This window comes from Sciurus carolinensis, chromosome 2 (genome assembly GCF_902686445.1).
Source record: "Sciurus carolinensis chromosome 2, mSciCar1.2, whole genome shotgun sequence".
Taxonomy (NCBI): Eukaryota; Metazoa; Chordata; class Mammalia; order Rodentia; family Sciuridae; genus Sciurus; species Sciurus carolinensis.
In genome coordinates this window covers 90,970,073-90,983,771 of record NC_062214.1, presented here as the reverse complement: position 1 = coordinate 90,983,771, position 13,699 = coordinate 90,970,073, and the positions used below count along the sequence as shown (strand labels likewise).

Here is a 13,699-nt window from a genome sequence, read left to right as displayed (position 1 = left end):
CCCTGAGTTCAATCCTCAGTACCACAAAACAAAACAAAACCTCCTAGGGCTTAAATATGCATTTTTAAAAAATAAACTCGATGTGGGGGGAATGAGTAGGATTCTGTGAAGACAGCAAGATGACAAGTAATAGCATCAACAGTTTTCTAAACATGCCAAATCACTTAAAAAAAAAAAAAAAAACCACAACCCAAATCCATATTTAACATTCACAACAAATTAGGTGACAAGGTAGTCCCAACAACCCCCAAATAAATAGGTGGGGCCAGGCCATCACCAAACACAAAATCTACTTAGTAATGGCATCTGTGCAGGAGGAAGCAAGGGAATTATCTAAATAGACCTTAGAACAGGAGAAACCCAACACAGCCAATCAGATTCTCGCTAGAAACAGCAATAAGCCAACGGGCATGGTGGTACATGCCTGTAATCCCAGCAGCTTGGGAGGCTGTGGCAGGAGAATCTCAAGTTCAAAGCCATCCTCAGCAAATAAGTGAGGCCCTAAAGCAATGTAGTGAGTTCATGTCTTTAAATAAAACATAAAAAGTATTAGGGATGTGGCTCAGTGGTTAAGCACCCCTGGACTCAATCCCCTGTACCAAAAAAAAAAAAAAAGAAAGAAAGAAAGAAAAAGTAATAAGCCAATTTCAGAACAGCAGCTGCAACTGGAAAGTGTTTTGTCCTTTCTGACAGCAAGTAACTATAAAGGCTCTGTGATGAGTTCTAAGAAAATAATCTCTTATGAACTTGAAAAATTAGTGAGTCAGGGCTCCCAGGACAGAACCCCCATACCAGGGAGAGACTACGTGTAGTGGAATCAAAACTGCCTAGGAGGGCTGGGGAGATAGCTCAGTTCAATCCCCAGCACTGGGGCGGGGGGGGACTGCACAGGACAGGAACAGAGAAGTTGAAGATAAAAGTAGAGAAGAACACGCTGGGAAACTCCATTTTTTTTTAACAAGATGCAAAAAAAAAAACCAGAAAGAGGGTGTCTGTGAAGATGTCAGAAAGGCTATAGTGAATCCCAAACCATTCGAGAAGTTCAAGAAAACTAAATTTCACATAAAAATAAACAGGAAAGTACTGAGTTCAAAGCCTACAAGAAGTTATTATAAGAAAGAAAGGGAAAAGAAGTAACCCTGTAACAAAAGCACAGCAAGAGTTGCCCATTAAACAGAGCAAAATGTAACCTATTTCAAAACCAGTTAAAAGGGATTAAGAAAATAGAAACAAGACATGAAAGAGAAATACAAATCTCAATTAGAAATACTCGAAAATGAAGTGACATAACTCAAAAAAGAATGAGAAATTTTTTTTTTAATTTCCAAAATGAAGACTAAAATAGAAGAAATCAAGTATATGTCATACATTATGTCCTGTGAGTAACACAAGATGAAAAGGAAGATATTTGGGGCTGGTGGGCTGACGATATAGTTAAGAGGTAGGGCCCTTGCCTAGCATGCATGAGGCCCTGGGTTCAATCCCCAGCACCAAGAGAGAGGGGGTGGGGAGAAAAAAGAAGGAGGTGGGGGAGCAGGGAGTGATTTTTATTAAAAAAAAGAAAGAAAAAGAAAGAAATTGAAAAATAATTAAGAGTGACAAGTTAGACAAAGATCTAATATACAGATAAATGGAATTCCTAAAGAAAAGAATTAAATAAAAAATATTAGAAACTATCCTCTAGGGATATTTTTATAATACAACTATAAAAAATGAGAAGCATAAAAATGTATGTCATTATTCTAGGACTGTGTGTGTGTGTGCGCGCCCATGTGTATAACATGGCTAAAACAAGTAATTAGAGGATATTCTAATTCTATCATCCTTTTATCCTTAAGAATCAGCAGTCTCAGTAGATGGAAAGAAGATATAAATGTAGTACATAAAATATTAAGTAAAAATTCTGCAGCCATGAATTTGAAAGTATCAATATGAACTCACAAGGTATTTTGGCTTTAAGTACACACATACACTTCCTAGCTCTGTCTACTATAAAAGCCTAGAGACAGTAAGGTCACTTTTATTAGCAGCAAGCATCTCTAGCATCCCGATTATGGTATTAAAATCACATTTCTCAATAAAAGGAACCAGGGGTTGTTGCATTTTTGTTTTGAGAAACAGCAAGCTGATGAAGTAGGGTTAAAAAATGTACATGAGGAGCCAAGAAGAATGTTCTATCAGATAGAAAGGAAAGACTGTTAGCCTTATGTGAAAAGAACTTGGGAACAATCCTGAAGAGATAACTCCCTGAAGAGACTATTAGCCAAAATGAAGTAATATGACCTTCACTACAGATAATAATTCACTAGACTAAAATTCAAATAGGTTTAAATCTATGAGTTCATAATGATGTATTTTTTAATATTTTTAGTTGTACATGGACACAATACCTTTATTTATTTTTATGTGGTGCTGAAGATTGAACCCAATGCTTCACATATGCAAGGCAAGTACTCTACCACTGAGCCACAACCACAGTCCAGTAATAATATTTTAAAATGAAGTTAACTGGTCTGAAGGTTTGAAGGATTACAGAGGACCAATTCATCAAATTGAAAACCACTAACTGAAAAGTAGGTGTGAGTGCTGGGGATGTGGCTCAGTGGTAGAGTGCTTGTCTAGCATGTACAAGGCCCTGGATTCAGTCCCCCATTGTGAAAAAATATAGAAAACAAAGTTACTGGTACAAGATCCAAAATTCAAAATAAATAAAAGGATATACATTAAACAGTATGTCTCCTTAAAGGAAAGGAACCAGGGAGAAGGAAGAGGGAAGGGAAAGGAGAAACACTAGAGAATGATATTGGTCAGTTATATTGTATGCATGTATGAATATGTAACAATCTCACCATTATGTGTAATTATAATGCACCGATAAAAAACATGGAAAAAAGAAAAGTATGTCTTCTTCCCACCCCAGGCCCTAAACACCCAGTTCCACTCTCTAGAAACAACCTCCCTACAACTTTCTTTTGCAGCCATGGCAGAGACCAAATGGATTGTTTTTAAGGGATAAATACATGCTACAGCATTTTAATACAAAGTAATTTTTAATGAAAAAAATGATTACATACCTCTTCAAAGAGACATAATGCTGCCTCATAGAGTGAGCACAAGCCATCAGAGGTTCTGGTTGGTTCTCGCCACTGACTCCGATCAGCAGACGAACCCTATGATTAAAATTATGGGATACAGTATAGGAAGGAGAGACTCAAATGCTAAAGTCACTTAAATATTTTACAAAATAACATCTATTTGAAGAACTATTTGTATGATTATGTACACTGAGACCAAATTCTAACATTATGCCATGAAAAAGACCTTTATATACAAGTATTTTAAAAGACCTGGCTAATGAGTTAAATGGTGAATTAAGTCAAATGGTAAATCAGTCCCTCTGGCTACTTTATTAAACAGTGATTTGTCCCAAAAGATCACAAAGTTCCAAAAACAGTCAAGGAGGAGGAATTTTGCCAATAACACATTGTTATTAAGTAAATAACAATAAAGTAAGTAAAGTCCTAAGAAATACTCTACTCCCTTTGGGTTTTTTGCTCACATACCCCCAAAGATACAAGCAAGCAGAACATAGCTGGCTTGAGTAATGACGCCAACAAAAGTGGCAAAAAGTCTGTCCTTCCCTTCTTGTTAGTTTTGGCACAACCACAGTCCCAGGTTTTGTCACCACCTGCCTATACAAGCAACAAGGCATCCTTTTCCTAGCATAGTTGAGGAATCACATCACTTCACTGGGACTTAATGCTATTCTTCACAGTAATGTCTGATGAGGAAAATCATTATCTTAATAAAAAATGATAAATCAGAAAGGAGACTCAATATCCATTCTCTCTGAAATTTCTATATCCTTAAATCTTTAGACCACTTTCATACACTGTTAATATATAATAGGAAGTTCAATAGTCCAAACTGAAATTAAAAGAAATTTGTGGTTTTACAAGTATTCAATTAATTACCTTACACTTAAATAATGACCATCCAAAATAGTGTGACACTTTTTTTTCTCTCCTACATTTGTCTAAGATATTTAAATGAGGACATAAGACTGGATGAAGTTATTTCCTTATGTTTTTGTTATCTGATTTTACTCAAAATTGTCTCAGTGGCTCCCTATTGCATATGGAATCAAGCCCCAAAAATGTATAGCATGAGATACAGGCCTGCCTCGCTTGCAGCCTCACCTCATCCCATTTTACCCAATTCATCTAAGGGCTTGCTCTCTGATACCGTTGCCACTTTGTGAACTTTAGACCTCCCACTTGTAAACTTCCCCCATTCTTCCCACTCACACTCTTTATGTTGGCAGGCAAACTCCTCCTTTCAACTAACTTCAGGGATCCTTCCCCCAAAGGCCTTTAACTTGTGTCTCATTAACCTCCTCTCAACATACATCTCTACTAGTCAGTCCACTATCATTTGAAATGTCTGTGTATCCCTCTCTTTCATTAAACTGTGAGCTACCAAAAGATAAAGCTTATTTATCTTCTTAATCCAGCACCTACCAGTATCTGGCACATAGTGCTCAATAAACACATAGGAGCATCAAAGGCCAAAGGGGTTTATATTGTTGTTCATTTTTTAGAATTTAAAGATGTACAACAATATTATAATGTAAGTAACTTTATCTTTTCCCCTATTTTTATTTAAATATAAATTGAGAACTTTGTGTATGCCTACACAAACATGTGGGTAGCAAAGAGTAAGAATCACATATGTAGTTAAAAATTCAAGCCTCATAATTAAGAACAATATAAAAAATTGCTAAATGATACAGCAATAATTTCCATTGTTTTTACTCCTTCAGCAAAAGGAAGAACATCACTTTTACAAGGCAATTTTGCTTTGTGGAAAAAGAAAAGGAATGCATTTCTTTAAAATTATGAATTATTGAACCACTTCTTGAACATTAAAAATTACTTTGTTTTAAAAGTTGTTTGCATTCTTTGTGCTATATTTTATTATCTAAAAGAAAGAACTATGTTCATAATATTTTGGCCTATTTCATTAAGTTGTTTATGTAACAAAACTTTTAAAAATTGCAGACATTTTGCCAAACACAGCAAAAATATTTTAAAAATTCTGCTTGCTGTTCAATAGTTTATATCATTATTACTTTTTATTTATATGTTTGTTTTTAACTATGAATTCAACTTCTCTTCACTTAGATGCTGTATCTTTGCAAAGCAGTTACCAGGAGACCTCAGTTGGGGTCCTGGTTCTGAGAGCTATTTTGGGAAATTCACTTAATCTCTTGATCTTATCTTTTTCAGCATAAAATGGAAGTCACAATCTATGTTACAACATTTTTACAAGAATGAAAATGATATACATTATATGAGAAAACTATTTGCAGCCTGCAGTGTACCGTTTACATTAACTATTATTGTATTTCTCTATTATAATGGAGTATTTTCCCCCCATGATTCCCATGTGTTTTAACTCAAAGCTATACTTTTAAATTCTGACTCATTTTTAAGTTTATTTAATAAATTCTCTTAAATTACTATTTTTACATACTTCAGATGTCTACCAAAAACAAGTATGAAACAATTTATAAAGAACTATCTTCCATCTTTCCAGCTTTTGATTTCTGAAGCACTGGCAGTCAAGGTCAACATAAAGAAAAATTTAATCATAAACAGTTTAAAGACTTGTGGGAAAAAAAGAGAATCACATATGTAAATAAAATTTACAGATTGAACCTATTTTTGTTAGGACTTGTTCTAGGTACTCAAGTGCCTCACCCACTTACTTATAGTTTGGAGATAAATCCTGTCCCAGTCATTCAGGGCAGCTACTGGGGAGGATGAGGTAGGCGATAGGAAGGTCAAGGTCAATCTGGCCAACTCAGCAAGACCTTGTCTAAAAATAAAAAGGACTGAGTATATAGCTCAGTGACAAAGTGCCTCTTGAGTTCTATTCTCAGGAACAAAAAAGAAAAACAAAGAAGGAAAGAAGGAAGAAAGCAGGGAGAGAAATAGAGAAAAGAAGGAGAGGGGGAGAATGTGGAGGAAAGAGAGAAGGAGAGGGAGAAGGAGAAGAAGGAGGAGGAGAAGAAAAGGAAGAAGAGAAGAAAAAGAAACTGAAGGCAGAGAGAATCAGATCAGGCTGGGATCTAGTATACAAGGAGAGGCTCTACATATTTCCAGAGTTTTCAGACTAAACAGTAAAGGTTAAGAAACATGAGTTCTGCCAGGCAACGTGGTACACGCCTGTAATCCCAGCAACTCCAGAGGCTGAGGCAGGAGGATCATGAGTTCAAAGCCAGTCTCAGCAATGTCAAGGCACTAAGCAACTCAGTGAGACCCTGTCTCTAAATAAAATACAAAATAGGGCTGGGTATGTGGCTCAGTGTTAGTGCCCCTGAGTTCAATCCCTACTACCAAAAAATAAAGATAAAAATAAAGGGCTGGGGATGTAGCTTAGTGACAAAGTACCTCTGGGTTCAATACCCCATAACAAAATAAAAAAAAATAAAATAAAAAAAAATAAAAAAAAAAAAAAAACATGAGTTCTGGGGATCAAGAGCATCAGACTCTATCATTTACCATGCAAGGGGGAATAACTAATACAAAATTCAATTTAAGAACAATTTCTTTCCCTTAAAACCAGTCTCATAGATTTAACTAAGATTCTATTCTATCTAATGCAGGTCTGAAATGACTTTGAAAGAGCCAAACTAAATCAAACAGAAAAGATTCTTCCCCAGAGTAGCTCCTAAATTCAGAAAAGGACAATCTAGTTTTCTGGGGCACCCTTGGCTCTCCAAGGGACTTTAGAGATATATATGCCCTTAGAGGGCAGAAAGGAGTAGATTCTTTAGTAGATACATTTGGTGTTTAGTCAAGGAATGAGAGGCCAAGTGGAAAGAAAACTGGAATTCCACCAATATAATTGATTTATTATATTTTATATCTATTTTAAGGTTAGCATTCATGGAAAAAATATTGATTTAATATAACAGGGAAAAAAATGCATAGACAGTCAAAAGAGCATGGGTTTTGCAGACACTCAAAGTTGTAAAGAATTACTTAACATGGTGTCTGACCTACAAAGTGTTTAAATCAGAAGTACATGTTATGTTTGCTGCTCAATAGAGGTATAAATCCAAACTAAGATATTTGCTTTATCTTCAAGATCAGGGTAATTAACATCTGCTACACAGATTACCTTGCTAATCAAATGAAACAGTACATGTAAAACACCTGGTAGATAGTAAAAAAACAAACAAATAAAATAGAACGGGATGAAATAGTACAGGTTAAATGAAGAATAAAATACATTACATATGTAAGTTTATATATTTACTCTAAAGATTTCTTTGAGCAATTTAAACTATCACTGAATTAGTAGATATGCATGCAAGCATATTTCAAAATGATAAAAGATAGCTGGGAGTACAGCTCAGTGGCAGAGCACTTGCCTAGCAATACAAGAGGTCCTTCAATTAATCCCCAGTACTGCAAAAAAATAAAATACAAAATTAAAAAATAACCTAAAGACAATGAGACTAAGCAGATATTGTGAAAAGTAGTCTAATTTCCTACAGTTTCCCTTCTAACTAAGGAACAATATTACAGGATAAAGTTTTAGAAGGTAAGGTGGGGTAGAAGGCTCTGACTCAAAGTATCTAGCATTTTGTTCAAGAAGGAAACATACCATAGTCAAGTATATAATCATGTAACTATATTGTAAAATAATAAATTTTTTCGTAACAAAGAATGCAAAATAGGTAGCCTATAAAATGAGAAATTAATATGTGACTGTGAGTAGATACATTATCTAGGTCATTAAATTACATTACAGATTTAAAAGCAGTACAAAGTAAAAGAAGGTTACCAGAAAGTAGTAGCAATCAGAAAACAAAATTAGAAAAACAGATGTGTAAGTGAGAAGATTTAAATACTGAATAACACAAAGGGGCCTAACTACTTCCCTTCAGCTATTATCTGAAGACTTTTCTACTTAAATCTTTACATCCTTGTGCTCTAGGTTTTCACCTCAAATAAAGATCATAGGAGTTGTGTCAGTACTCCCTAACCCCCAAAAGGCAATGCACACTTTTCTTGTCTTTTTATTTAAATCAGATAATTCAAATTCTCGTGCCCCTGTAAGCCCAACAACATGGGAGGCCGAGGCAAGAAGATCGGAAGTTTGAGCCCAGCCTCAGCAACTTATAGACACCCTGTCTCAAAATAAAAACTGAAAAGACTGGGAACATGCTCAGTAGTAAAGTGCCCCTGAGTTCAATCCCTAGTACAGGGGCCAGAGGGTAGGGTACTCAAATTTTTATAAATATTATAATCTAAAATTTTCAAGTAGTTATCAATGAAATTATTTTTAAAACAAGAAATTGTAAAAAGACAAAAAGCCTGATATTTATAGTTCAGTTCACAGATGGAAAACTATAAGCAAGGTAAGAATATTTAAATGTTCCTGCTTTGAAAATAAAAATAAATTATAATTTTTTTCAATAAATAAAAAAATTGTTTTTGTGAAACATTCCTGTTAATCCAAAAGCTTTGCATTCCACTTGTTTAGAGGGGAAAAAGACTTGAAATATATACACATAATCTACAAGTGGCATTTTTAGCTATTTTAACTAAATAAATTTGTTAGTTGACATTTGATAATAAAGAACACCAAAAAGACTGATTAATCCCAGCTAATCAGGAGGCTGAGGCAGGATTGCCTCAGCAACCTAGTAAGACCCTGTCTCAAAATAAAATTTAAATAAGGATGGGAAGAGGAGGCTGAGGATGTTATTCAGTGGTAGAAAACTTGCCTAAATATGCGAGGTACTGGTACACTCTCCAGTGTGTGTCTCTCTCTCTCTCTCTCTCTCTCTCTCTCTCTCTCTCTCTCTCTCTCACACACACACACACACAGACACACACACACACACACACACACACAATGAACATAACCTAACTGAAATTAAGTCAGCTTATAAGTTTTTGAATCATAATATTCTGTATTAGTATTTTAAAATTCAAATTTTTATTCTTGGTTTCACAAAATTATTACATTTCAATCTTACAAATTATTGAAACTGATCACACTTAATTTTGTTATTTATTTTTTAATATGGTATCCAAGATTGTGATGGTCAAGCAATTAATTTCCTCTAATAACACACACTTTTCACAGACTTTTGCTTATGTCCTCACTCCCCTTCATTCAGGTCTCTACTCAAATGCCACAACCCAGAGAATATTTCCCTGACCATGTTAACTAAAATAGCATACCTTTCCCCTCTCAACCTCTGCCTGATCTGATCATTCTCTATTCCCTTTTCCTCTTTTCTTTTTAAAACGTCTCACTACCTGAAATTATATATTTATTGTCTGATGTCCTACTAGGCTGTTAGCTCTATGAAGGAAAAACTGTATATCCCCAGGTGCTATATTCCCAGGGCCTAGACTAATGCTTGGCATATAGCAAATGATTAATAAAAACCGGGAAGGATGAAATTGAAGATGCTTTCAAAAGAACTCCATATTCACTAGGCAATAATTATATGTAAGTTTACTAAAGCACAAAGAAGTTTTATGAATTACCCAAATTCACATAAGAAGTCATAAAACAGAACTACAAATTAGTGATGATCCAGTGGTCTTAACAGTAGACCTGTCCCTATTAACATGTATAAAAATTTCTTTACACAAAGTATGTATTTGATTAATATAACAAATACCAGATGAACTCTGAAATCATTCACTACTAATTCATTAAAAGCTAGGTTGACTTTTCCAAAAATTGTTACAAATTTTAAAATTGACATTTTCAGTACGTACCAAAGAACGCCTCATCTGCATTAATATAGTCATAAAGCAGTCAAAGCTGATCATTCCTTCCTGGCTTGATAGTAGTTTGTTTTTCTCCATGGTATTTACAACCGCTGAAGCCCCCAAAGCCATTTCTATCCATTCAAGAAGATACCGCAAAGAGCCTCGCTGAGCTGCTAAACCAAGCAGTAACTCAGAAGCTAATCTACGACCTAAAGTGTCTGCCCCAGAATTCGGAATAGTCACTCCTTTAAGAAATGTTGTTACTTGTGATAAGCAGTCCAAGCCCATAGGAGGAATCTTGCTTTCATTTGCTAAAGATAATGGTGGCAAAGAGCTCACAACTTCAATTGCAGTGTGAATAACATCATTGCAAAGGCTGAGACCAGGTCCTGACACAGGCATCATCCAACTTTGTCTCAGAAGTGCAAACAATAGACTTAGACCAGTTCGAACACCCATTTCTATAAGTGCATCAGTGCTTGACCGGGGACGTTCACTAACGGAATGGATATCTGCTGAACCAGAGCTGCTCTCCGGAGAATGCTGCTGCTGTTTCACTTTGCCTTTGTCATGGTATTTATTAGAAAGTGCATAAAAGACACGTTGGAGTACAAGCAGTCGTTTTCGAAGTGCCCCAGCAAATGGAGAATCTGAACATACCATCTTTGCCAGTGCTAGTTGGCTGCTAAGAAGGGCATCCAAATAATGGTCCTGTTCATCACTTGAAAGAGACTCACGTTCAAAGTCTGGCAACTGTGGTCCTTTGAGGCATAAAACTTGTTGGGGCAAAGGTACTACTTCCTTATTGCTGACCAGTTTAGAATACAGGATAGCAACTCCCTCTCTTGTAGCAATAGATTCGCTGTCCTCTGTAATCCAGGAGCTGTTCAGGTGTTCGAGCCATTTCAGTTTCACTGGTGGAACCATAGTTGCCATCTTGATTTATTCTCTAGCCATTAGTTCTAAAAAGGAAGAAGAGAAAAACTCAAAAACATATATGGATGATTCATAAAATGTTTCTAACTTTCCATCTTACATTACAATTAGTGATTTCCAACTGGTGAAATGAAAATGAAGCCCTGACTTGAGTTCATGATTTTATAACACTGTTAGTATTTAGGTTATATAAGACATTAACATTACGGCATGTTGTGATTTGGCTCTGGAATGTCCCCCAAATAAGACTTGGTCCCCAGTTGGTGGTACTACTGGGAAGAGGTGGAACACTTTAGGAGGTGGGGCTACCTTGCAAGAGGTGGGGAGATGTCTTTGAAAGTTATATTTTGTCCCTAGACCCTTCCTTTCTCTATTTCCCAGGTGCTTGAGATGAGCAACTCTGTTCTATCACATACTTCCACCATGATATCCTGCCTTACCACAGGCCAGAAACAACAGAATCAGTTGACTATGGACTGAAACCCTGAAACCATGTGCCAAAATAAACCTTTTTTCTCTTAAGATGATTTTCTCAGGTATTTTGTCACAGTAACAAAAAGTTGACTAACAAGGAGAAATGGATGAAGGGCTATGGGAACTCTGCATATGATTTTTGCAATTTCTTTAAAATCTAAAATTCCAAAATTTTTTAAAGTTAATTTTAAAAAATAGTGTTTTCTTCAGATGTACCTTTACCCTTCAGATTCTGATCTATCAGTATATTAGTGAATTCTATATAACTGATTACTCCCAATTTTTTTCTTTTTAAAAAAGTATTTTATTTTCACTTTCTAGTAAAAGACGCTTGTGCTTACTATTGAACAATCGAACAAACTTGGTAAATTCCTAGAATTAGGAAGAATAAAATTTTTTAACCTACCACTATGAACAATTTTGTGCAATCCTTTCCATATTGATTGTTTACTTGTTTGTTTGTTGTGTATTTTCCTTTAGCCATTAACATCAAAGTGCTTAAGTTACATTCTTAAAAATAATAATTAGGAATAATGAAGGTGAGAGGAAAAGAGTTTTCTTAAGGGATGGATACCTGAAAAATCAATATATTCCAGTTATCAAAGTTTCAATTATCACCTTTGTATTTTATTGTGCAAGTATCTTTCTTTGCTCTTATTTTATAGAGATTCTCTCTCAAATATCTGGTTTCTTTAATGGGTACCTCTCAGATGTATGAATCACCCACTCAGATGCAACATATCCACCCCACACCTTTTTATGATTTGTGCCATCAAGCCCTCCATCTTACTTAGGTATTTCTGATTTTGTTTTGATTTGTTTTTGTTTTTTCCTTTGGTAGTGCTGGAGATCAAACTCAGGGCTCCATGTATTAAGCAAATACTCCACCACTGAGCAATGCCTGCTGCCTCCATTCTCTCCTTACTTATTTTTGAAGGCGTCATCCTTGTTTATTTCCTTAGAGACAACTTTGACACCAAGTCTTGTTCTCTTAAAAAATGGCTTTCTCTTTTAATCCACTTTTCTTCTTGCTTCCACTGTCCCAGCTGTCCAGATCTTTACATAGTTGGTCCTTTTATCTACAACCCATACCTCTTTGCTTAACTCACATATACAATTGTGCACATCACCTCTCCACATGAATATCAAACAAAAAGGCATCTCAAACTCTACACAGCCAAACCTGAACTCCTATTCCACCACTACCACCATCAATGCCCAAACCTGTTCCTCCTATAGACTTTCTCATCTCAGTAAAGAGCAATTTTATCCTTCTAATTCTCGGGCCAAAAACCTTAGGGGTCTTCATTGATTCCTTCCTTTCTTATACTCAAATGCAATCAGTGAGTTCTATTTTCAAAATTTATCCAGAATCCAACCAATTCTCCCCCTCCATTGCTACCACCCAGGTCACTGAAAGAGCCTCCTAACTGGTTTCTCTGCTTTCAACCTTTATTCCACACTCCACTTAAGTCTATTCTAATAAAACAGATAGATGGAGATTTTAAAATATAAGTCAGACATCTCTTTTGACTAGGATGGTACAGTTTGGGGACAGACCAACGTTCTGGCCAAGAATAACTGCAAAGGATATGTAATTGTAATCCATTTAAAGGCACTGCAGAGTTGTTGAAGCAACAAGGGTAACTGGAATCAGGACTTCAGAAAAGAGGAAATTGCAGAGAGGAAAACTGGCATTCTAAAGATGATTTTCGCTTGGAGATGTTTGCCAGTTCCAAGCATACGGCAAGAGGCTGAGAATCAGAATTCTCTTATGCAGAAGTTCACTGCTTAAAGACAGTGCAATCAGCAAAGCTTTGGCTACACTGAGGAGTTACCAAGATAACAATTAGGTACTTGAGGATCCAGCTCAGATACTGAAGGGAAAGACCGGGAACTATCGTCCTAACACAACTGCTGAATTCTAAAGCGTCATATTAGAGGGCTAAGGAACTAAGCAGAAGGCCTCTGAAAAGCAGAGCAGTCTACCATGTTAAAAAGATATGATGGACTTAAGCTCAAAACAAAGAAAAGAATAAAAAAGGTCAGAAAGAAAGAAGTGGAATCAAGACAAAGAAGTGATAATATTTATTTTTTTCAGGTTGAATATCCCTTATTCAAAATACTTGGGATAATAGTATTTCTGATTTCTTCAGATTCTGAAACTTTTCTGTACACAAAATTAGATATTTGGGAATAGGACCCAAGTCTAAACACAAGATTGTTTTGTTTCATATACACCTTATACAAATGAAGGTAGTTTTTGCAAGATTTTTAGAATGCTTGCATTTTAACCATGATCTATCACATGAGGTTTGGTGTGAAATTTTTCACTTGTAACATCATGTTGGCTCTCAAAAAGCTTCAGCTTTTGGAACATTTAGGATTTTGGATTTTCAGATTAGGGATGTTCAAACTGTACTGGATTACATTAAAGAAGAATAACAAAAACAAAAACAGAACTGGTTTTAAAACTATAA

At 35.6% G+C, this 13,699-nt stretch overlaps 1 protein-coding gene across 5 annotated transcripts in view; it reads right to left on the bottom strand.

Annotated features, from left to right (window-relative positions):
• Positions 1–13,699, bottom strand: part of Herc1 (HECT and RLD domain containing E3 ubiquitin protein ligase family member 1) — a 202,647-nt gene that overhangs the window by 146,093 nt on the left and 42,855 nt on the right. For all 5 annotated transcript variants that reach the window (XM_047542544.1, XM_047542548.1, XM_047542545.1 and 2 more), the window contains exons 2-3: positions 9,816–10,771; positions 3,075–3,170 (exon numbers count right to left, since the gene is read on the bottom strand). In XM_047542544.1, the coding sequence (XP_047398500.1) occupies positions 3,075–3,170; positions 9,816–10,745 (1,026 nt within the window). In that variant the 5' untranslated portion in view covers positions 10,746–10,771. The remainder of the gene's footprint in view (positions 1–3,074; positions 3,171–9,815; positions 10,772–13,699) is intronic.